General features: G+C 44.0%; 1 protein-coding gene across 1 annotated transcript in view; it reads right to left on the bottom strand.

Annotated features, from left to right (window-relative positions):
- The window catches only part of OTULINL (OTU deubiquitinase with linear linkage specificity like), a 148,136-nt gene that overhangs the window by 9,486 nt on the left and 113,416 nt on the right, over window positions 1-25,234 (bottom strand). The window contains exon 7 of the mRNA XM_030209974.1: window positions 11,025-11,294. Within this exon, the coding sequence (XP_030065834.1) occupies window positions 11,025-11,294 (270 nt within the window). The remainder of the gene's footprint in view (window positions 1-11,024; window positions 11,295-25,234) is intronic.

Here is a 25,234-nt window from a genome sequence, read left to right as displayed (position 1 = left end):
CACCATCTACATACCTTTCAACAACAGCATCACAGAGATACTGGGTAATGCCAAAAAAGGACTCAACCTCATAGAAACTGGGCCACAACTGTCAAACAAACTGAATCGAGACAAAACCAAACTCCTGGTTCTATCCAGCCAGCACAATCCCACCACTTACCAAAAACTCATAATAGATCAACAATCTTAAACAATTGAAACACAAATAAAAATATTAGGAATCATTCTCAACAATCATCTGAAAAGTAAAATGAAAGTAAAGCTAAGAGGTTCTAGAAAGGTATGTTTGGTTGAAAACCCAAGTTTTCAAGAAGCCTTTTTTTTTTTTTTTTAAAGCATGTGATGCTTCAGCTTTGAGTTTCATAGGAAGAGTATTCCAGAGTTTGGGGGCAATATATGCAAATTCTGAACATTATGCGTGTAAATGTGGGACCCGCTCATGTGTACACCCCCCTTGCAATTACACACTGAGCATTTTGTGGGCCAATGTTATAGAACATCACTGAGTGTGTGACTAGCATTTACATGTATAACTGTAACAATCACATACGTAAGTCTATAACTTGTGACAAAAATGATAAAGAGGATGGGATGACTTCCCTATGAGGAAAGGCTAAAGTGGCTAGGGGTCTTCAGATTGGAGAACAGATACATAAGTACATAAGTATTGCCACACTGGGAGCCCAGCATCCTGTTTCCAACAGTGGCCAATCCAGGTCACAAATACCTGGCAAGATCCCAAAAAAGTTCAATACATTTTATGCTGCTTATCCCAAAAATAACAGTAGATTTTCCCCAAGTCAATTTAATAATGGTCTATGGACTTTTCCTTTAGGAAGCCGTCCACACCTTTTTTAAACGCCGCTAAGCTAACCGCCTTTACCACATTCTCTGGCAACGAATTCCAAAGTTTAATTATACGTTGCGTGAAGAAAAATTTTCTCCGATTTGTATTAAATTTACTACTTTGTAACTTCATCACATGCCCCCTAGTCCTAGTATTTTTGGAAAGAGTAAACAAACGATTCACGTTTACCCGTTCCATTCCACTCATTATTTTATAGACCTCTATCATATCTCCCCTCAGACGTCTTTTCTCCAAGCTGAAGGGACCTAGACACTTCAGCCTTTCCTCATAGGGAAGTCGTCCCATCCCCTTTATCATTTTCATCGCCCTTCTCTGTTGTACCTTTTCTAATTCCGCTATATCTTATTTGAGAGGCGGTGACTAGAATTGAACACAGTATTCGAGGTGCGGTCGCACCATGGACCAATACAAAGGCATTATAATGTCCTCACTTTTGTTTTCCGTTCCTTTCCTAATAATACCTAACATTCTATTTGCTTTCTTAGCCGCCGCAGCACACTAAGCAGAGGGAGATATGATAGAGATCTATAAAATACTGAGTGGAGTGAAATGGGTACACATGAATCACTTGATTACTCTTTCCAAAAATACTAGGACTATGGAGAACACAATGAAGCTAATTAGTACATTTAAAACAAACCAGAGAAAATATTTCTTCATTCAATGTGTAATTAAACTGTGGAATTTGTTGCCAGAGAATATGGTAAAAGAAGTTAGCTTAGCGGGGTTTAAAAAAGCTTAGATAATTTCCTAAACAAAAACTCCATAAGCCATTATTAAGATGAACTTGGGAAAATCCACTGCTTATTTCTACAATAAGCAGCATAAAATCTGTTTTACTGTTCTGGGATCTTCCAGGTACTTGTGACCTGGATTGGCCACTGTTAGAAACAGGATAGTGAGCTTGACGGACCTTCGATCTGTCCCACTATGGCAACACTTATGTTCTTATGTGCAACTGGCATATAACTCTAGTTATAGAATGAGGGTAGTTATTAACTTGTGTTAATGGAATAAAGCACATTTTTGGCCAAATAATGTTTGTTCAATGCCAAACGTGTGCATAACACACATTTCAGAAGCACATTCTGATCAAATAATAGTGAGATGGAAAGCATGCAAGTGGAAGTGAAGCACCTCATTATTATGCAAATTGAATAACACAGCTTGAATTTAACCTCACAAGCTGTGTTATTCATACTGCTGACATTTAAAGTGCTGCAAAATAGAAGGACAGAGCAGTTATGTGTCCGGTTACGAGTATATAGTGCAAAGAGGGCACTGCGGTCTTCACAAAAACATGTTTTAATGCTCAGATAGGAAGATAATAGGGAGAGAGGAATGGCAAAAAAAGAGCTTTTAGGATAATGGTGCCTCAAAAGTGGAATTATTTATTGCATTTGTATCCCACATTTTCCCACCTATTTGCGGGTTCAGTGTGGATGCCTTGCCAGCTAAGATTTGGGAGGATGTCACTTTGTGGCAATTTAGAAACCTCGAATATTGTGTTCAATTCTAGTCACCGCATCTCTAAAAAAGATATAGTGGAATTAGAAAAGGTACAGAGAAGGGCGACGAAAATGATAAAGGGGATGGGACGACTTCCCTATGAGGAAAGGCTGACGTGGCTAGGGCTCTTCAGCTTGGAGAAAAGACAGCTGATGGAAGATATGATAGAGGTCTATAAAATAATGAGTGGAGTGGAATTATTTGTGTCACGATGGTGATTGTTTCCTTGTCTGTGCTCACCTCACCCTCTGGTGGCCAGAACCGGTGGCTGCTATGGACTGTCACATGTTCCATACTTCAGCCCAGTCTGGTCCGGATCTTCCGGGCTGCCAGACTTGCTTTTCTTGTTTGTGCCTGAACAGCACCCGTAGCTGCCTTGTGATTCCTGCAGCTAAACTTCAGCTGCTGATGGGTTTTATTAACCACCTGGAAACTTCTGTGTTTGCCTTTGCATCGTCTAAGGTCCCTGGTATGTGGGTGTGCTTTGTGCACTTCTGCCTAGCCCAGTTTCTGGTCTGAGTTCCTTGTCTGGCTCTAGTTAGTTTGTGTGTAGTTTAGCTTTGGTTTTATTGTTTAGTTCCTAGTCTTGTTTCTGGTCTGTATTTCTTGCCTAGTTCCTGGTTGTCTGTGTTTCTTTCTTAGTGGCTGCTTGGCAGCTTTCAGTCATGACTCTTTCCTGTCCGTGTTTCTTTCTTAGTGGCTGCTTGGCAGCTTTCAGTCCGTGTTCTTGAGCCTGTTTGTTTTCTACCTGGTGTGGTATTATTTGTCTGAGAGTCCTAGGATAGCATTCTGCCTAGCCTTCCTTGTGTATTCTAGACCCTGTGTGTTTCCTGTTGATATCCAGTTCCTGCCCTGTCCTATAAGTCCTGCTGGCCACCTGCACCCAGGGGCTCAACTCCTGGGGAAGGCAGACAAGTGCAGGTGAAGTCCAGCTGTCCCTGTTCTACCTGTTCCAGCTTGTTTGCCTCAGCCTCAGCTGCAACTCCAGTCCTGGGTTCCAGTCCTGTTCTGCCTTGTCTCTAGCTTGGGGGTGGTTTTGCCTGCCACTGCCGCTCCACGGCAGTGGTCCAAGGGCTCACAAACCCAGTGTTTCCGTGAAAAGCCTGACAATTTGTTTACTCTTTTCAAAAATACTAGGACTAGGGGGCATGCGATGAAGCTACAAAGTAGTAAATTTAATATAAACCAGAGAAAATGTTTCTTCACTCAACATATAATTAAACTCTGGAATTCTTTGCCAGAGAATATGGTAAAGGCGGTTAGCTTAGCAGGGTTTTAAAAAGGTGTGGATGGCTTCCTAAAGGAAAAGTCCATAGACTATTATTAAATTGACTTGGGGAAAATCCACTGCTATTTCTAGGATAAGCAGCATAAATTGTATTGAACCTTTTCGGGATCTTGCCAGGTATTTGTGACCTGGATTGGCCACTGTTGGAAACAGGATGCTGGGCTTGATGGACCTTTGGTCTGTCCCAGTGTGGCAATACTTATGTACGTATGTACTATGCAGGGGCGTATCTGGAATCCGGCGGTAGGGGGGGGCCAGAGCCAGAGAGGGGGGGCACATTTTTGCCTCCCTCCCCACCTCCCCCCCCCCCCCGCCGCCGCCGCCTCTGCCTCTCTCCACCCCCTCCCCGCCGTCAACCCTCCCCCGACGCTTACTTTTGCTGGCGGGGGGCCCCAACCCCCGCCAGCCGAGGTCCGACCCGCAATCTCCATATTTCGTCTTCCGAAGTTCCTCCGTGGCCATGTGCTTCAAGGAAGTAACGCTGCAGTGCTGATTGGTTGAATCCAGTTCGGCATCTGACGTCGCAGCACGTCAGACGCCGAACTGGATTCAACCAATCAGCACTGCAGCGTTACTTCCTTGAAGCACATGGCCACGGAGGAACTTCGGAAGACGAAATATGGAGATTGCGGGTCGGACCTCAGCTGGCGGGGGTTGGGGCCCCCCGCCAGCAAAAGTAAGCAGCGGGGGAGGGTTGACGGCGGGGAGGGGGGCCAGGGCAAAATCTGCGGGGGCCCAGGCCCCTGTGGCCCCACGCAGATACGCCCCTGGTACTATGTACTTATGAGGTTGAAGTAGCTGTTCCCTTGTAAGGTCCTTGAGCAAGATGAACTGTGTACATGCTTTTATATGGTTATATTTTCTACTTATTTCAAGGTAAGGTCGCACCATGGAGCAATACAGAGGCATTATAATATTTTCGGTCTTATTTACCATCCCTGTCCTAATAATTCCTAGCACCCTGTTTGCTTTTTTGGCTGCTGCACGCAGGGCAGAAGATTTCAGCGTATTGTGTACAATGACATCTAGATCTTTTTCTTGAGTGCTGACTCCTAAGGTAGATCTTAACATCAGGTAACTATGATTTGTATTATTCTTCCCTATGTGCATCACTTTGCATTTGTCCGTATTAAACTTCATCTGTCATTTGTATGCCCAGTCTTTCAATTTCCTAAGGTCTTCCTGCAATTTTTCACAGTCTGCATTTGTTTAAACAACTTTGAATAGTTTTGTGCCATTTGCAAATGTAATCACCTTACTTGTTACTGTGATTTCCAGGTTATATATAAATACTAGTAAAAAAGCCCCGTTTCTGATGCAAATGAAACGGGGGCTAGCAATGTTTTCTTTTGTGTGCATGTGGGAGTGTGTGTGTCCCTGCCCTCTGGCCTCTCTCCCCTCCCCCCTCTGAGTCCTTCACTGTTACAGAGCCAGCGATTTGATTTCGTGCTCTGCTGTTTTCCTTCACTGACTGTGTTACAGAGAGGGCGGGGCAGACACTCATAGGGAAACCGGATATCTCGCCCCCTTCACACTTCCGGCTGGAGGCTTCATAGAACGTTGGTGTTGCCTTTTATATAGAGAGATGTTAAATAGCACCAGTCAGGGGCGTAGCCAGACTTCCGTGGGAGGGGGGTCCAAAGCCCAAGGGGAGGGGGCACATTTTAGCCCTCCCCCCGCTGCCACTGCCGCCCCCCCCACGTCTTTTCCAACCCCCCTCCCCGCCATGACGTCCTCTCCGTCCTGCTCTTGTTGCATGCATTGCTGACGTCCTGCACGTTGTACGTGCAGGACGTCAGACTCAAAGAACAGAGTTCTGTTCTCTGAGTCTGACGTCGCACGTACAACGTGCAGGACGTCATCAATGCATGCAACAGCAGGAGCAGGATGGAGAGGACGTCGGCTGGCGGGGAGTGGGGTCCCCCGCCAGCAAAAGTGAAGGTAGGCGGCAGCGGGTTCGCCGGGAGGGGGGTCCAGGCTGGAATCTACGGGGGCCCAGGCCCCCTCAGGCCCCACGTAGCTACGCCACTGGCACCAGTCCCAGTACAGATCCTTGTGGCACTCCACTATTCACTCTCCTCCATTGAGAAAAATGGCCATTTAACCTTACCCTCTGTTTTCTGTCCAATAACCAATTCCTAATCCACAAAAGGATATTGCCTTTTTAGTTTTTAATTGTAAACCACTTTGATGTTTTTGAATATATCAAGATTAGCAATAAACAAACAAAAGGGATGTAACCAGGGAAGAGTTGTTACTGGATTTAATACTCACAAATGGAGAGAACAGGTCTAATGTCTGGGTGGGATTAAGTACATAAGTACTGCCACGCTGGGAAAAGACCAAAGGTCCATCAAGCCCAGCACTCCGTCTCCAACAGCGGCCAATCCAGGCCCCAAGAATCTGGCAAAAATCCCAAAATTTAATAACGATCAATGGACTTTTCCTTCAGGAATCTGTCCAGACCCCCTTTAAACTCAGCAAGGCCAGCTGCCATCACTACCTTCTCCGGCAATGAGTTCCAGAGTCTAACCACGCACTGAGTAAAGAAAATCTTTCTCAAATTTGTTTTAAACCTACCACATTCTAATTTCATCTTGTGTCCCCTAGTTCTATTATTGTTAGAAAGTGTAAACAAATGCTTCACATCTATCCGCTCTACCCCACTCAAACTTTTGTAGGCCTCTATCATATCACCCCTCAGCCGCCTTTTCTCCAGGCTAAAGAGTCCTAGCCTTCTTAACCTCTCCTCATAAGGTAGTCGTCCCACCCCTTTTATCATTTTCGTTGCCCTTCTCCTGAGTGGCAGTGATCACTGCATGATATGGTTTGATCTAAGAAGTGACGTGGAATCCTGTCAAAATGGATAAGTACTTGAAGGAAGAGATGGTAGGGTGGGAGAAGATAAAAGTAAACGGTAGGACAGTGGGCTAAGCTGAAAGGGGCTATTAGTAGGGCAACAGATCTTTACAAAAGAAGAATAGGCAAAAAGAAAAGGAAACCGATATGGTCTCCAAAGATGTGTGAGCACTGCGAGTACTGAAGTACTGCGAGGCTGCCAGTAGAGGTTGCAGCAGTCATTTTCAAGAGGAGACAGTGCTGGGCAGGAGCAAGTGGGCATCGTTCTTGCCCGATCTCCCCCTAGACCACCCGGGACCTCTCCGGGTAGGCCCGGGGATCTATGCAGGTAATGGAGGGCTGGGGCACCTTTCAATTTTTATCAGGGATCAGGAGGGGGCATCAGACCAGTATTTTTAGGGGAGGGGGTTAAAATTTGTTTTTTCGTCCCAGCCGATACTCAGTTGGGGCCCACATAGCCAGACGGATTCCTTACAATTATTTAGCTCTGGATATTCATTTCCGGTGCCCCAAACATGACCCCAGCATTGAATATCCAGGGCTAAATCTGCCTGTGGCAGTCAGAGTTTTAAAAAATGTTGACCATCACAGGCTTAATATTGGCTGGATTATTCATAGAGATGGTGTAGATACTGCTGCAGTCACAGAAGAAAGTTTTTATGAACAACTTGCAAAACTGAATGTGGACAAAATCATGGGATCCAATGAGATACATCCCAGGATAGTGAGGGAGCTTAGAAAGGTACTGACAGGCCCACTAAATGATGTGTTTAACAGATCCTTGAAAACTGGAGAAGTGCCATGGGCCTGGAGAAAGGCAGGTGTGCAGAAGCATAGTCAGGTTTTGATGTCAGGGGAAGCAGATCTTTTGTAATATAAGGGTCAGTGTGATGCTGAAGGGTTGATCTGCATAGGCGTCATTTTATTCAAAATCTGTTTGGGGAGCAGCCACTCCCCTTGCACCCCACCTAGCTACACCTCTGGAGATGTGGTCCTTCTCCACAAAGGCAGTAACAGACAACAGGTGGGAAGCTACAGACTTGTGAGCTTTACATTGGTGGTGAGAAAAGTAATGGAGATGTTGCTGAAAGATGGGATCGTCAACTTTCTACAATCTAATGAGTTACAAGATCTGATGCAACTCATTCTCAAACAAATCTGATATATTTTTTTGACTGCTAACCAGAGAACTGGGTAAATGGCATGCACTACTTAGATTTCAGCAAAGCCTTTGATAATTTTCCTCATAGGAGGCTGAAAAATAAACTGAGTGGCTTGCAGATGGAACCCAAAGTGGTAAACTGGATCAGATACTGGTTGACCGATAGGTGGCAGAGCGTGGTGGTAAATGGAATTCACTTGGAACCTAAAAAGGTGAGTAGAGGAGTGCCTCAGGGATTGATAATGGGGCTGATTTTATTCAATATATTTGTAAGTAACATTGCCTTTTTGTAGATGATCTGAAGATTTGCAATGGAGTGGACACCCTAGACAGTATGAGACATGATCTACAAAAATTAGAATTTAATGCAAAGAAGTGCAGAATGATGCACTTGGGGTGTAGAATTAAAAAGGAACTGTGTGAAACAGGGGGTAATATGGACATAGCAGGAGAGGGTCTTGGGGTGGTAGTATCTGAGGATCTCAAGGCGGTGAAACAATGTGATGAGGTGGTGGCCAAAGCCAGAAGGAAGCTAGATTGTATAGTGAAAGGCATCACCAGTAGAAGAAAGGAGGTTTTAATGCCCCTGTATAGGTCATACTTGGAATACTGTGTGCAGATTGTATTTCACTAAGACCATAAAAAGACTTGAAGATGTTCAGAGGAAGGCATACAAAATGGCATGGGTTTTGTACCAAAAGATGTATGAGTAGAGATTTAAAGACCTAAACGTGTATACCCTATAGGAAAAGAGGGACAGGGGAGATATGATACAGATTTTTAAAGGTATTAATTTACAAAGAAATCTGTTTCAGAGACGGGAAAGAGGACATGAATTGAGGTTGCAGGGTGGTAGACATAGGAATAACATCAGAAAATATTTTTTCATACAGAGGATAGTAGATGCCTGGAATGCCCTCCCAGTGAATGTGGTGGTGACAAAAGCAATGGCAGAATTCAAGAATGCATTAGATAACACAGAGAATTCCTAGACAGAAAAAGGATAGAATCAAAAAACTTGAATAACCTCATGGCTGTTAATGTGTTATGATGGGCAGGAGTGGGGTGGTACTTAGATGGCAATTCTAGTAACTGGGAAGTAAGGCCAGTGCAGGGAAGACTTCTATGGTCTGTGTCCTAAAAATGGCACAGACCAATCAGGATCACATATGCATAGCTTGTATCACATTTATATCATATGCCATGGATGGGGGTGCTGTGTACCTTGGTGGGAGAGGAGACATCTTAAAGGTTGAAATTAAAGAGTAACATGAGTGTGTGTTAGTTATCAATATTGTTGGATTGTTGGTTTAATCATGTGCTTGCATCAAATATATACCTACTTACATGTGGTTGGTGTGGAGGGGAATAATCGAACGGCGCTGGCGAAATACATGGCCAGTGATGTATTTTGGCAATGCCGCAAACAGCTGGCCAGACCCGTATTTTCAAAAAAGATGGCCAGCCATCTTTTGTTTCGATAATACGGTTCCGGCCAGCCAAATGCCTTGGATTTGGCCGGGGTTTGAGATGGCCGGCTTCGTTTTTTTAGCGATAATGGAAAGTTATGTCGGCCATTTCAAACCCCGACCAAATCCAAGGCATTTGGTCGTGGGAGGAGCCAGCATTTTTAGTGCACTGGCCCCCCTGACATGGCAGGACACCAACCGGGCTCCCTAGGGGTCACTGCGGTGGACTTCAGAAAAGCTCCCACGTGCATAACTCCCTTACTTTGGGAGCTGAGCCCCCCAACCCCCCCCCCCCAAAACCCACTACCCACAAATGTACTGCACCCACTAAAACTGCTCCAGGGACCTGCATACAGCCTCTAGGACTTATTGCTGCTGTATAACTTTGGCACACCAGTTCACACCTGAAGACTAATCTCTCTGAAAAAGTCCTTTCTTGAAATAGCCACGTTTACTCACAGTTAACTGCAGATCAGAGGTTGTGCCCCACAGGCAAAGAGTCCCCTGGTACTAAGATTAGCAGTAGGTCAGAGCTGGCACAATGGTGTACAATGCCCTCTTTCAGCACTATTCAAGGTAATAACTAAGTTCTCTAACGTGGGTAACACAGGAAAGGGAACTAAAAGTGGCTTACAAAAATGGCCACTACCGCATGGACTACAACAGGAAACAAGACAGGGCACACTCTGACCCAGTAAGCAGGGGGAAAGCACCAGGGGAGTAGAGCCTACCAACTACCAATACCTACACCCACCACAATGCATTGCTGATGTGACTCTGCAGTGCAAATAACAGAAAAGGTGTCACACTCACCCCAGAGCCACATCACAAGCAGGAAAAGGCTGTCGGAGGACAGAACACATTCTGCTGTCATGGAGGTGGGTACGGCATTTGAGGCTGGGATACAGGCTGGAAAAAAAGTGTTTAAAGTGGGTTTTTTTGATGGGAGGGGGTTAGTGACCACTGGGAGAGTACGGGGAGGTCATCTCCGCTTCCTTCCGGTGGTCATGTGGTCAGTTTGGGCACCTTTTTGAGGCTTAGTCGTGAAAATAAAAGGACCAAGTAAAACCGGCACACCATATTTTTTTTCCATTATCGGCAAGAGCCGTCTATCTGGTAGCCACGCCCATACCCGCCCATGTCCCGCCTTCGCTTCGCCGCCGACAAGCCCCTTTGAACTTTCGCCGGCGAGGTGACGGGAAAGCGGCAATGCTGTCAAAAAAAGCAGCTTTCGATTATACCGATTTCACCGCTTTTCCGAGATCGCCGGCCATCTCCTGATTTGTGTCGGGAAATGGCCGGCGATCACTTTCGATTATGAGCTGGATAGTGAAGATTTACCAACTGTCCAGTTCATAATGCAAGTGTTTAATCATAGAGGAGTGTAACCTGCATGGAGCTGTAAGTGGGGCTCTGCCTGCCTTGTTGGGAAGACTGGATGGACCATGCAGGTCTTTATCTGCCATCATTTATGTAACCTGAATGGAGCGGCAGGTATAATCTAAATAAAAGCATGGGAGAAGTAACCTGCATGTTCTGCACAGAGCAGCAGGTATAATTCTAGCCACTTTGCTGGGCAGACTAGATAGTCCATGATAGTCTTTATCTGCTACTGTGTTCCTAATTTTATTAGGCTGTTTAACTTTTGTTACCATTTCATGGTTCATCATTGTGCTCAGGTGGATGGTAATATACACCCTTTGCTATACTCTTTCCTGCCATACATGGAATTTCTATTCGTAGAGATCCCAAAGTGCAATTTGTAAGGTATCGCTTATCGGTTGTCCATATTCTCCATCAGATGAGCATGCAATACAATCCATTCATACGGTGCTGTCTGCCTCTTCAAATAAAAATTAAAACGAGTACCTGATCCAATCCAGCAGTGTCACCCACAGAATTAAGATGGTTCATCATAAAGCTTAAGGGGTCAGATGACGTATCACGAGAGAAGAGGAGAGTGAAAAAGCTGGGAACATTCTTCCCGTTTCTCATACTTTCATGAGCTTCTATTACTTGATATAACATGAGAAACTTCACAGCTTCGTAAATCTTATACTCCTTGTCCTCATCGGCAAACAGAATCCTACACATCTTTTGTCTCTGTTCCTGATCTCTAGTTCCAGTTATTTCAGTCCACTGAAACAATGAGAACAATAATAAATAACACTTAGAATACAATAAATTAGAATTAAGGGATTTCTTCCATTTTTTTATGAATAACAATTTATGTTAGCATACCATCTTTCATCCAAATGGAATGTCAAAATGCTTTACAAAGTATGTGGCCTTCCCGCCTGCAAATTTCCACTGCATTCACCTCCTGAACCTTTAAAAATGAAGAGGTTGACTTTTGTTGATCAAGCACCTATCAACAGATTTTAGTATGTCAAGTTTTTGTTCACTAGATGCCAATAGGATCAGACATTCCTAGTTCACAGTTCCCACATTCCCACAATATGGACTTGTGTAAGAGATTTAAAAGAAATTGGATCTGTAATGGGAATACTTGGCACACTTACAGCCTAAATTTGTACAGAGCATTCAGACTGGAAAACAGATGTATAGGTCCAGGCATGCACAACTGTGGAGATGGCACAGCACACCTTTTCACATTGGAGGCTAATAGTGACCCTTGGGGCAGACTTTATTGCCGAAACATGGCCCATGCTGGGTCTATATGAATGTTTATCCACTTAGAGGCATAATCGAAAGGGACGCCCACGTTTTTCTGAGGACATCCTCAAAGGACGTCCCCATGAAGGGGCAGGGAAACCTGTATTATCGAAACAAGATGGACGTCCATCTTTCGTTTCGATAATACGGTCAGGGATGCCCAAATCTGGAAATTTAGGTTGACCTTAGAGATGGCTGTCCTTAGACTTGGTTGTTTCTGATTTTCGGCGATAATGGAAACCGAGGACGCCCATCTCAGAAACGACCAAATCCAAGCCCTTTGGTCGTGGGAGGAGCCAGCATTAGTAGTGCACTGGTCCCCCTGACATGCCAGGACACCAACCGGGCACCCTAGGGGACACTGCAGTGGACTTCAGAAATTGCTCCCAGGTGCATACCTCCCTTACCATGTGTGCTGAGCCCCCCCAAAACCCACAACTGTACACCACTACCATAGCCCTTATGGGTGAAGGGGGGCACCTAGATGTGGGTACAGTGGGTTTCTGGTAGGTTTTGGGGGGGCTCACATTTAGCACCACAAGTGTAACAGGTGGGGGGGGGGGAATTGGCCTGAGTCCGCCTGCCTGAAGTGCACTGCACCCACTAAAACTGCTCCAGGAACCTGCATACTGCTGCGATGGACCTGAGTATGACATTTGAGGCTGGCAAGAAATATTTTTAAAGAATTTTTTTGAGGGTGGGAGGAGGTTAGTGACCACTGGGGGAGTAAGGAGGTAATCTCCAATTCCCTCTGGTGGTCATCTGGTCAGTTCAGGCACCTTTTCGTGGCTTGGTCGTAACAAAAAAAGGACCAAGTAAAGTCGTCCAAGTGCTCGTCAGGGACACCCTTTTTTCAATTATGGGTCGAGGATGCCCATGTGTTAGGCACACCCAAGTCCCGCCTTTGCTATGCCCCTGGGAACTTTGGTCATCCCCGCGATGGAAAGTAGTTGGGGACGCCCAAAATCGGCTTTCGATTATGCTGATTTGGGCTACCCTGGAAGAAGGACACCCATCTTCCGCTTTGTGTCGAAAGATGGGCATCCTTCTCTTTCGAAAATAAGCCTGTAAGCCTCTTATCTACTGTTTGGAGTAAAGGATTCATTGGTATCATCCTGGATCATATGACTGTGGTCACTCCCACCCTTTTTCTTTTCCCTGAGTATTTTATAAAAGCCTCGCTGAATTTGGGATCTCTTTATAAACAATGTAAAGTGCTGTAAAAAATATATGTACATTTGGTAGCACATGAAGAGAAGCTATTTTCCAAAAGAAAACCTTCTAAAAAAGTGCAATGTATCTTGATGCTTGCACACATTAGAGATACGTAAATGTGTAAGTAATGGATTTCACAAAACTGTACATCTGAGGGGAGTCAATTAAGGGGCTGAGCTCCACAATTTGAACTTTTTGCATTTTGAGGTTTGTTTGTTTTTTAACCAAGTTGCCACATGCAATGGGACAAACGTAGAAATGGATCCAGTAGTTTATTTTGACCTGCAATCAAGACTGAAGGCTAAAAACAAAATTTAATGAACGTGTTGCACCTTCTATAATATGAAGGACAATTGTATTACCTAGGTGCCTCCATTTACATGTCCCTTGTGCATGTAAACATATAAATATAAAAAATATTGGCATTTACATGCATAAAGGGCTAGATTCTACATATGGCACTGAAAAAAATTATACTGAAAAAGCGCTTAAATTTAGGCATGATTTATAGAAAAGTGTTTATGCCTGGAAATTGAACTTAAACTTCCATTTGTACCAACCAAAACATGGTGTAAATGTACGCACCTACATTAGATACATATCCCCATTATTCTATAACAATGCGTGCTCATTTTACAAATGCCCCCATTCCACCCTCGCCCCTCCCATTTCTGCGCCCCCTTTTTCAAATCACATATAATATTTAGGCACGGATCCCATGTCTAAATTTATGCACATAAAGTTCAATTAAATTTAATTAGTGTCAATAATTGCTTGTTAAAATCCCAATTATTGGCACAAATTAGCTTGCTATTTAATTAAATTGTGCATGCAAATTGGGTACATGCCCAAATTTGCACAAGCAATTTTTAGTGACTCTTACAAAATTAGGGGGAAGCATACAATTTCACATGAAAGTGTCAGTAGAGCGCCATAGTGTTATTTTACAATGGTGCATATAAAATTTACATAGCATAGAAACGCAAGGGTTGTGTATACGTGGGCACAGCATGGGCAGGGCTCTCGCTTATGCGCACAGGACTAGATTCAGTATATGGTGCCCAAATTTTGTCACCGAAAAACTGCACGCTGAGCATTATTCTATAAACGGTGCTCCAAGTTGGAGCTGTTTATAGAACAGCGTGTAGCATCGGGCTCTGCGCCCAACTCTGGGCATGAGGATTTGCACCAACTGAAACCTGGTGTAAATCTCTGCATGTAAATTAGGCGCAGATCCCTCAAATTCTATAAAACTGTGTGCATCTTTAGTGAATGCCCCTGACCTACCAATGCCCCTTCAATAGCCACACCCCCTTTTAAATTGTGCACAATAAAATTTACATGCGAATCTTTATAGAATAGCGTTTAGCAAGATGCACACACAAACCCAAATCGCTGTCAATTAGCGCCAATATCGTTAGTACCCAATTATTGGCACTAATTGGCTTGTTACTCAAATTGTGTGTGCAATTTTGAGTGCCATATATAGAATCTGGGGGGTAGTGAACAGAACACTAAGTTTCACCCATCCTTGCCACAATTATGACTGGGGCAACTGTGAGCATGTAAATGCTAGTATTCTGTAACAGAATCTGAGGGCCCAGATGTCATTGTTCTATAGACTCCCAATGTATGTTCTTGGGATGCCTAAATAGAGGCATCTCAAATTACCTTGGGGGTAATTTTATAAAGTCATTTTTGCACATATGTGGTCATATGGAGTGGAGGAGTGGCCTAGTGGTTAGGGTGGTGGACTTTGGTCCTGGGGAACTGAGGAACTGAGTTTGATTCCCACTTCAGGCACAGGCAGCTCCTTGTGACTGTGGGCAAGTCACTTAACCCTCCATTGCCCCAAGTACAAATAAGTACCTGTATACAATACGTAAGCCGCATTGAGCCTGCCATGAGTAGGAAAGCGCAGGGTACAAATGTAACTAAAAAAAAAAAATGTATGCATAAATGGTCTATTATAAAACCAGCACAGAAGTATGTACTTTGATATAATGGAATGTACTTTTCCGGTAAGTGAGTACAGGGGCAGAGCAAAGACACATACCTAAAAATTACAGACATGGACATTTATACCTGCTCTAGGGTAGGGTGTAAATGTCCACACTTGTAGTATACACATTATTTCTGCTGCATATGCTAATATTTTATTAAGTGAAGTAAGCACCACAAAGGGTGGCTGGGGGACATACCTCAGAGGCTGCAGCTGACTCCTCGTTTGAAGCATACAGGGGGTAATTTTATAACAAGGCACCTAGATTTAGAGGGCAAGAAGGGCTCAATTTTATAAAGACACATGGAGGGGCATTTTCAAAAAACACCCAAGTTAGAATTGGGACATCCTGCTCATAACATCCAAAAAAACCCGTGCACCTCACAGTCATGTATGAACAGGAAAAATGTCAGGATTTCCTGTTTGAAAATATGTGAGAAGGGTGTTCAAAATGAATAGCCATTTTCCAAAATAAAATGTCCAAAACATGAACGCCAAAAAAGAGGCACAAAAATGTCTGGCTGGCATCATTTGTACAAAAATGGCCACACAGATGTCCATGCAGAGCAATGGGGCAGCCACGTAGTCATGTAACATAGTAACATAGTAGATGACGGCAGAAAAAGACCTGCACGGTCCATCCAGTCTGCCCAACAAGATAAACTCATATGTGCTACTTTTTGTGTATACCTTACCTTGATTTATATCTGCCATTTTCAGGGCACAGACCGTAGAAGTCTTGCCCAGCACTAGCTCTACCTCCCAACCACCATCCCCGCCTCCCCCCACCGGCTCTGCACCCTTTTAAAAACATTACCCTTCTAGGGGGTAATTTGATAAATGTTTTCTTGTGCATAAGTGCCTATATATGTGTGCAAAAGATCTAGCCTATGCTATCGACAAGTAGACACATACTTGTACACAAATAACGTAGGTATGTTCCAGGGTGTAGTTTGGGCAGCGTGACAAAGTACACATGTAGGTGTGCATGTACATTGCTATATTTTAGCCATGATTTGCCTGCTAGAAGGCAGAAGTGCCATCTTAGATCATGGGGTCATGCTTTGCATTAGTGGAGAGAGACTGCTGCTGCCTGGGGAATACTGGCATGGCACATCTATCATGTGGGAAAACAAAAAGGAAGGAGGAGAACCTTCATGTGCAACAAAAGCAATGGACAAAAAAGTGAAGACATCATAGACGAGTCCTGCTGCTACGGCATTCTGCAGCCCAGAGTTTTTCACTTTACGGAAGCCACACAGATATACCTCTCTTGGTTAAGCCACCAGCCACAACACAAGAGATCAAATTGACCCCTGATGCAGGCTTTGGTGCCGAAACACAGCTTTGTCGGGTCGTTTTTTAAGCTGTTTACATTAAAGACTTCCTGGTATCCTCTTTGAGCTGTCCTCACTTTTTTGTCCATCACGTCTATCATGTGTACAGGTTCTAGCTGGTTGGGGGTTGGGAAAAGGTAGGGCTTGGGAGGGGACCTACGTTTCTTTTGTTTAGGCAGAGTTTGGTGCATGGAGATGAGGAAAGCATGGGGGGCTGGAAAGCATGGGTGGGTCAGTTGATGGATCAGAAAGGTGGGGGCAGTCAGGAGGTGGATCATACAGTTTAGAGGACGCTGGGAGACAGCAATATAAACATCTATGTTGTTATCGCAGAACATGTGGTGTGAAATAGATGTCTCTGTACCTGATGTTTCCCCCATCCATATTTTGTCTTTATTTCTAAAATGAATGTTCCGGCTGCACATAGTGGTACACAGACGTCCATTTCACCTTTCATTATAAAAGAGGGTCTACATCGTCAGCTCCTTTTCTAAAATAATAGAGGAACTTAAGAAATCCCAACTTGGATGTATGATTTCCCATTTGTTCATTCTAAAATGCTTTTCATAGGTAACTATGCTGTCTTTATAAAATAGGTATAAAATAGATGCCCTTTCTTCAGCTCAGACATAGGTGCCCAGTTATAAAATTACCCCTTTTAAAGATGGCTGGTAACTATTTTATTTAAATAATACTTGATATATCATAATATCACAATATAAATATGTGGAGGGTAATAAATTGCTTCTTATTGGTGCAAAGTACAGGGTAGTTTTTACCCAAGGAGTTTGCACCAATAATCCAAACAAAGCTATGTGGGTACTCCTGCTTCGATTATTGCCCCAACAAGAAATTACCGCACAAATTTGTATCTCTACTATAATAAAACGCACCTTCAACGTTCTGAAGCTGACTCTGTGGCTTCAAGTGAAGGGTTCGTAAGGATTGTTAGGTTCGTCGCTCTGTAACCATCTCTCTCGGCCCCGCCCTTGTGCTTCTGATAGGTCCGCTGCTCTCGACGTCATCACGTTTTGACGTCGAGGGCGGCGGACCTAAAGGAAGGCACGAGGGTGGGTCCGACAGAGATGGTTACAGAGCAACGAACCTGACGAAAATTGCGAACCCTTCACTTCAATGAAGCCACGGAGTCAGCTTCACAATGTTGCAGGTGGGTGGCTGGAGGGGAGGGGTGGGAAAGAAAGGGGGCAACTACCCTGGAACTGGGAGGGAGGGAGAGAGGGGGGCAACGACCCAGGAACTGGGTGGGCGGCCCCTGCAACTTGGAGGGTGGGCGGTCGGACCCTGGAACTTGGAGGGGGGCCGACCCTGGAACTTGGAGGGGTGCCAGGCGGACCCTGAAACTGGGAGGGAGGGAGAGCGGACCCTGGAATTTGGAGAGGGGCGGACCCTGGAACTGGGAGGGAGAGGGCCCCTGGCACACACTCTCATTCTCACATACATACACACACACACACACACAGTCTCACTCTGTCACACACACTCACATATTCACTCTTTCTGTATCACACACACTCTGTAAAACACACACACTCCAAGGAAAACCTTGCTAGCGCCCATTTCATTTGTGTCAGAAACGGGCCTTTTTTCCTAGTTTCTTTATATATTTGTGGGTAGATTTTCTGGCCAAAATAATGCATATAGTTTTAAAGATACAAAACTACATATTATTGCCTCCCCCAACCTTACCCCACCCATGAGAACATCTCCAAACAATGCAGGTAAAATAATGTGTGTTGATGAACAACATGTGCAAATTTACCTATATTGAGTGTGAGTAATTTTCAAAAACTTGGGAAGATCTGGGTTGCAGATGATGATCAAGATAACAACCTCTACTAAGCCATCAAAACTAAAATAAAAGGATCCTGGAAGAAATTCAATGACCCACCATGACCACATTTCAACAGTAATTGTCAGCATCAGTATTCTCAGGACATCATTTGCCAAGGGTACCAAACATCCAATACATGGGGGACCTGTAGGACATAAAACCTTGCCCAAGGAGGTGTGGGGGATGCTTGTTGGACCTATCTACTTGTGCTGTGTAACATCGGGTCTACACCTCTCTACCTGGCGGCATCTGACAACATATTCATGTGCCTTTAGGACAAATAAAAGCAAGAGAGCTGCACAGCCACAGGGGCATAGCCAAAGGGGCACACTAATCTCTTTGGAGCACCAAGGAATATAAAGTATTAAACAGTTGATGGAGAAAAGAAAGATCAAATCAAAAACTGTAATTACTTCAACCCCCACACCTTGAGAGATCCCATGGATCAGCATGTGTTACAGGTAGGGTGTTACCATCACCCTCACTTCTGAACGGAGCTACTTTGAAGAAAGAGCTATTCCACCCAACCAGGATCATCTCTCTCTAACAAGAATAGGGCTGAGGTATCTGATATGCCACTGATGCCTTCTGTCTCTTCTATCCTAATGAAGATGTACTTCCAATAATGGATAATGTCGCATCACTTAGTTTAGATCAGTAAGTAGCACTGAAGGACATTTGGACTATTTTTAAGAGGAATGAGGAGTTTCTTAAAAATGATGTCCCTCAGCTTTGTTCTTTTTCCTCTAATACTGTTACCAAATTTAAAGAGTTGGATAAAAATATTGCTTCTAAACAATCTCAGTTACAGGTTACAGATGCAAAAGTTACTTCTTTACAACCCACAAGTATAGTGACCATGAAAGATAGCCTCTCTCTCCATCTCAAGGTCAAGGTTATAGAAAATTCTGTTGGAATAAGGAACCTCCGGTTACTAAATTTTCTGTATAGTCATTACCTTTCAGTCAAGATACTAGTGAGAAAGTATTTTATGGAGGTGTTCTCTACCAAAGCCAGATAATATCATTGTTAAATGTTATTATAGTTCTTTGAAAAAAAAAGTTCAGAGGATGATCAGATCCTTCAGATAGTGCTGATTTGACTGTTTTTTTAAAAGGACACTTCTGATACAATTTTTCCCAGGGTTACACTTCTGGTGACCTTTCTGCTTGAAGTGAAGGTAGTAAAAACTCAGTGTTGAGAGCTTACTTTAAGAATAAAACTGAGATTTTCTGTGGTTAATAGATTCAAATATTTCCCAATGTGGCTAGAACAACTCAAACGACTAGAAAAGTTTTAGGGTTTTGGCATGGGTGGGGGGCAACTTTTTTCTTGTGATTCTCTTATATGGTGCTTAGTCATTTTTCAGGGAAATAAATACGTTCCCAGTTAGAAAGATTTCTCACTGAGCACGCTTCAGAATGATTTTGATAGTTAGTTGGGAGGTTTTTTTTTGGTTCAATAGAATTTAGGTCTACATCTGAAGGTATTTTTCACCTTTTTAGAATCTTGTTGTATTTACCCCAGTCATTTCCTTTAGATGTGGGCTGGATTCTGGTAATATTCTTTCGTGTTGCTTCTATCAATGTTCATATTACTTTGATATTTCTTGTCTATAATGGTGGATGGAATCATTTTGAAATTCAATTAAAAAAAATCCAATAAATCGCTTAAAAAAAAATCAAACTTCTGAGAAGCACACACAGTACAAGCAACTTCTCCAAAATGAATATATGCTCCCCAGAGCCTGTTCTAGACCCATTTTTAAAAAACTGATTAATTTGCATATTTAACCAGTGAAAATTAGGAAGCGAGAGGGGGGATTTTTTATCAGCTTGACTTTAACCGACCAAGTCCTGAAGTTAGCTGATTAAGGGACCCTTTTATTAATCTGCAGTAGGCTCTACATGCGTGCAGAGTGCGCCCAAATGAGACACACCAGGCCGGCGTGCCCTCCTGGTGGTAATTTCAGATTTAGCATGTGCCCATAACGCCTGGATGAATTATTTATTTCCTCTCACACACGTGGTTTCCGGCGGTAATCGGCATTTGGCACGCGCTGACCAGTCACTGCACGTGCAGTGCTTGACCCCTTACTGCTAGATCAATGGGTGGTGTTAAGGGCTCAGGCCGGTTTTGGATGCACGCTGGTTTCAGTTTTACCGCAGGCCCTTTTCCTGTCTCATTAAAAAAAAAAAAAAGCTCTTTGCAGACCTGGTAAAAACTGGTCCAGCGCGCGCCTAATACAAGCACCTATACTACTGCAAGCCACTTTTTACTTTACCGCAGCTTAGTAAAAGGGCCCCTAAACCTTTTGAATATCTCTCCTCCTCACTGTCCAATAAAGCATATTTTACACTAAAAATGCCCCTCATAGGGTGGCGGGAGGACATACCTCAGAGGCTGCAGCTGATTCGTCCTTTGAAGCATACAGGGGGAGTAATTTTATACCATGGCACCTAGATTTAGAGTGCAAGAAGGTTCCTATTTTGGCTCAGTTTTATAAAGGAACATGGAGGGGCATTTTCAAAAGAACATCCAATTCAGAATTGGGACATCCTGCTCATAACAGCCAAAAAAAAAAAAAAAGGTCTATCTCACAGCTATTTTCAAACTGGAAAAATGTTGGTATTTCCTGTTCGTAAATTTGCGATAAGAACGTTCTTATGCTGAAAACACTCACGAACAGCTGTTTTCCAAAATATGAACACCAAAAAAGAGGCATAAAAATGTCCGTCTGGCATCATTTGTACAAAAATGGCCACATACGTCCCTGCAGAGCAGAGGGGCAGCCTCGTACTCAGTGCAGTGGACTTTAAACAACAGGACCCAGGTACAAATCCCACCTTAATTCCTTTGTATGTTATTGTTCGCTCTCCAGGAACAGATAAAAACCTACTATGCCTGAAGGTAAACCACTACACTAGCCATCACTCTTGCAGGTGTCTTATAAATTCAGGTACTGTAGCTATTTTTATGTTCCAGAAGGGCCCACATATTTGTACTGAAATAAAAGAGTTAAAGTGGGAGTTACACCTGGATCCAGTTGTTCAAAGTCCACTGCACTGACCACTAGGCTACTCACTACACTTGCTTGCTGCTCTATTAGGAATGGCCATAATATCTGAAGCTGTCATAGATCCTGGAATCCACTGTCACTTTCACTTCTTAGGGGGTAGGAGGGGGTTCAGTAACTACTGGAAGATTAACGAGGGGTCATGCCTTAATTCCTCCAGTGGTCAGCTGCTCAATCGGGGCACCTTTTTGTACCATGGGTGTGATTGAAACAGAACCCACAAGGGATGGAGCAACCAGGGCCGGTCTTAGGCCGAGGCGACCGAGGCGGCCGCATAGGGCCTCGCGCTTAAGGGGGCCCCGCGCGGCGCGCCTCGGTCAGCCTCCTTCACTCCCGATTCCCAGCAGTATTTTACCTTAACAAGTTACCTCCGTTGCAGGCAGCATCAGTGAAAACGCTGTCTGACGTCCCACCAGCCTTCCCTTCATTCATTCGTTCCCTCTCAGTGTCCCGTCCCCAAGGAAATGACGTCAAGAAGGCGGGGCACTGAGAACGAACGAGTAAAGGGAAGACTGGTGGGATGTCAGACAGCGTTTCACTGACGCTGCCTGCAACGGAGGTAAATTTAAATACTTGAAGATCTGAGCCTGCCATGAGTGGGAAAGCGTGGGATACAAATGTAACTTTAAAAAAAGAGAAGAGGGGAACTTGGGGAAGGGAGAGAGAGTTGCTGGCGGTCTGGGAGGAGAGGGAGAGATGCCAGACCAAGTGGGTGGGGGAGGTCATTAAGAGAGAACTGTGGGAGCCTGGGAGGGGAGGCAAGACAAGGCACAGCATATTAAAAAGAATGGGTGAAGGCACTAGGGGGATGAGGAGGTTACATGAGAGAGAATGGGTGAAGACACAGGGAGGCCACATAAGAGAGAGAATGGGTGAAGGCACAAGGGGGCCACATAAGAGAGAGAATGGGTGAAGGCATGGAGGGCACATGAGAGAAATAGAGAATAGGTGAAGGCACAGGGGGGACACATGAGAGAGACAGAATGGGTAAAGGCACAGAGGGCACATGAGAGAAATAGAGAATGGGTGAAGGCACAGGGGTACATGAGAGAAAATGGGTGAAGGCATGGAGGGGGGCAGGTGGACATGGGAGCGGGAGGGAAGGGGAGAGAGGAGCATCGATGGACATAGATGGGAGGGCAGAGCCCAGGGAGAGAGGATTAATTGCTGGACATGGAGGGGAGGGAGGAAAATTGCTGGATTTGAATAGATGGAGGAGGGAAGGGGAGAGTGGAGCATCGATGGACATGGATGGGAGGGCAGGGCCCAGGGAGAGGAGGGGAGGGCAGGGGAGAGAGGAGAATTGCTGGATATGGAATGGAGGGAAGGAAAGACAAAGGAAGGAGATGCACATGGATGGATGGAGGGGAAGGGAGAATGGTAGACAGGACACCGGAGGATGGTGGACATGGTGAGAGAAAAAATATCAAATGGAAAGAAGACACTGCATAAAACAGAAGACACTGGGACCAAAGCAAATAGAAAAACTAAATGATCAGACAACAAAGGTAGAAAAAAGTATTTTATTCAGAATTTATTAATTGGAATATGTCAGCTTTTGGAAATGTGCATCTGTGATATTTTGCATGTAAGTTTCAATTTTTCTGGTATTGCTGCATGCTGAGTCTGACTTCTTGAGTTAACTTTCCAGTTCAGTATTTTGCCTTCATATTTTTTGATTTCTAGTTCCTTGTGTCATGTCTGTTGTGTCATGTGTTTTTCATGTGTGATCAAGGTGCAGTATCCTGCTAGCGTGTAGTATTTGCAGCCCTTTTTGTTTTGTTTTTTTCACAAGGTAGTGTAATGGTGTTTTAGAGCCTGGTGTAATTACAGTTCTGCCTTTCCACGCATAAGGTTGTAGCTCGTTCTGGTCCTTGGAATTAGTGCTGTTATGGTTTTTAGTAAGGTTCTGACTGTGTTTTTGCACAAGTTTGTCTATAGTGTTTTGCAGTGGAGAGATTGTGTGTCCGCACTCTGACCCCCTGGGGTTATGAGAATTGGAACTACTAATTGTAGTGGACTTGAACTGAATAATTTCTGGGGAGTGGGGGGTTTCATGATGATAGCATTGTGCTTATTATTGCAATCAGTTTTTCTGTACAATTTTAGCTTCATTTGTCTTTATTTGAAATTTCATAAATAAAAAATGTTCTAATCAATGGGGTGGAGCAGGGGCGGGGCTGGGGCGGGGCTAAGATGGGGCCCCACCAAATTGATCTGCACAGGGCCCCGCACTTGCTAAGACCGGCCCTGGGAGCAACGCTGGGATCTAGTGCTCACAAGTGGGGAAATTGTGTCTAATGTCCGAGTGGGTGCCCACCTGGGCAGCAGTGATCATCAAACAGTTTGGATTGATATAACGGTTAAAGTGGAGGGAAGCCACTCAAAACTCAAAGTCCTAGATTTCAAACATGCTGATTTTAGTAAAATGGGGGAATTCCTGGAGAAAGAACTGACGGGCTAGGAGGATATAAGAGAAGTGGAAAGGCAGTGGTCCAGGCTAAAAAGAGCTATAAATATGGCTACTAACCTTTACGTAAGGAGAGTTAATAAAAGCAACAGAAAAAGGAAACCAATATGGTTCTCCAAGCCAGTGGCTGAGAAAATAAAGGCTAAAGAGTTGGCGTTCATGAAATACAGAAACATTCAAGAATAGGAGCACAGATAAATACCAGATGAAACTGAAAGAAGCCATGAGAGATATACATCTGGTGAAACACAAGCGGAAGAACAAATGGCTAAAAATGTAAGGAGGAGTGATAATTGTTTCAGGAATATTAGTGAAAGGAGGAAGACTAAAAATGGAATTGTGAGACAAAAATGCTGTGAACCACTGTGTGGATAACGATGAGAAAAAAGCAAACATACTAAACAAATACTTCTGTTCTATGTTCAAGGAAAAAAATCCTGGCGAAGGACCATGATTGACTGGCAAAGGTACATATGAGAATGGAGTGTATATAGCACCATTCACGGAAGAAAAGTGTTTATGATCAACTTGAAAATTTAAAGATGGACAAAGCCATGGGACCAGACAGGATCCATCCCAGGATACTGAGGGAGCTCAGAAAGGTTCTGGTGGGTCCTCTTAAAGATTTGTTTAATAAATCCTTGGAGATGGGGGAGGTGGTGATAGAGAAGAAGCTGGAAACTACAGGCCGGTAAGCCTCACTTCGGTTATTGGAAAAGTAATGGAAGCAATGCAGAAGGGAAAGATAGTGAATTTCCTGAAATCTAATAGATTACAAGATCTAAGACAACATGATTTTACCAAAGGTAAATCGTGCCAAATGAATCTGATTGAATTCTTTGCCTGGGTGACCAGAGAATTGGATCGAGGACGTGCGCTAGATGTAATCTACTTAGATTTCAGCAAAGTCTTTGACATGGTTCCTCATGGTAGGCTCTTGAATAAACTTAACAGGCTGAAGTTAGGACCCAAAGTGATAAACTGGATTAGGAACTGGTTGACAGACAAACATCAGAGGGTGGTGGTTAATGGAATTCACTCAGAGGAAGGAAAGGTGAGTAGTGGAGTGCCTCAAGGATTGGTGCTGGGGTCGATTCTGTTCAATATATTTGTGAGCGATATTGACGAAAGGTTAGAAGGTAAGGTTTGACTTTTTGACGATGATACCAAGATTTGTAACTGAATGGATACCCCGGAGGGACTGGAAAACATGAAAAAGGATCTGCAAAAGTTAGAAGAATGGTCTAATATTTGGCAATTAAAATTCAATGCAAAGAAGTGCAGAGTGATGCACATAGGGTGTAGAAATCCAAGGGAAATGTATGTGTTACGTGGTGAGAGGCTGATATACACAGACAGGGAGAGGGACCTTGGGGTTATAGTATCTGAGGATCTGAAGGTGGCAAGGCAAAACAGAGGTGTAACCAGCAGAAGAAAGGAGGTGTTGATGT

Source organism: Microcaecilia unicolor, chromosome 1 (assembly GCF_901765095.1).
Source record: "Microcaecilia unicolor chromosome 1, aMicUni1.1, whole genome shotgun sequence".
NCBI classification, from domain to species: Eukaryota; Metazoa; Chordata; class Amphibia; order Gymnophiona; family Siphonopidae; genus Microcaecilia; species Microcaecilia unicolor.
This window is presented reverse-complemented; position numbering and strand designations above follow the sequence as displayed.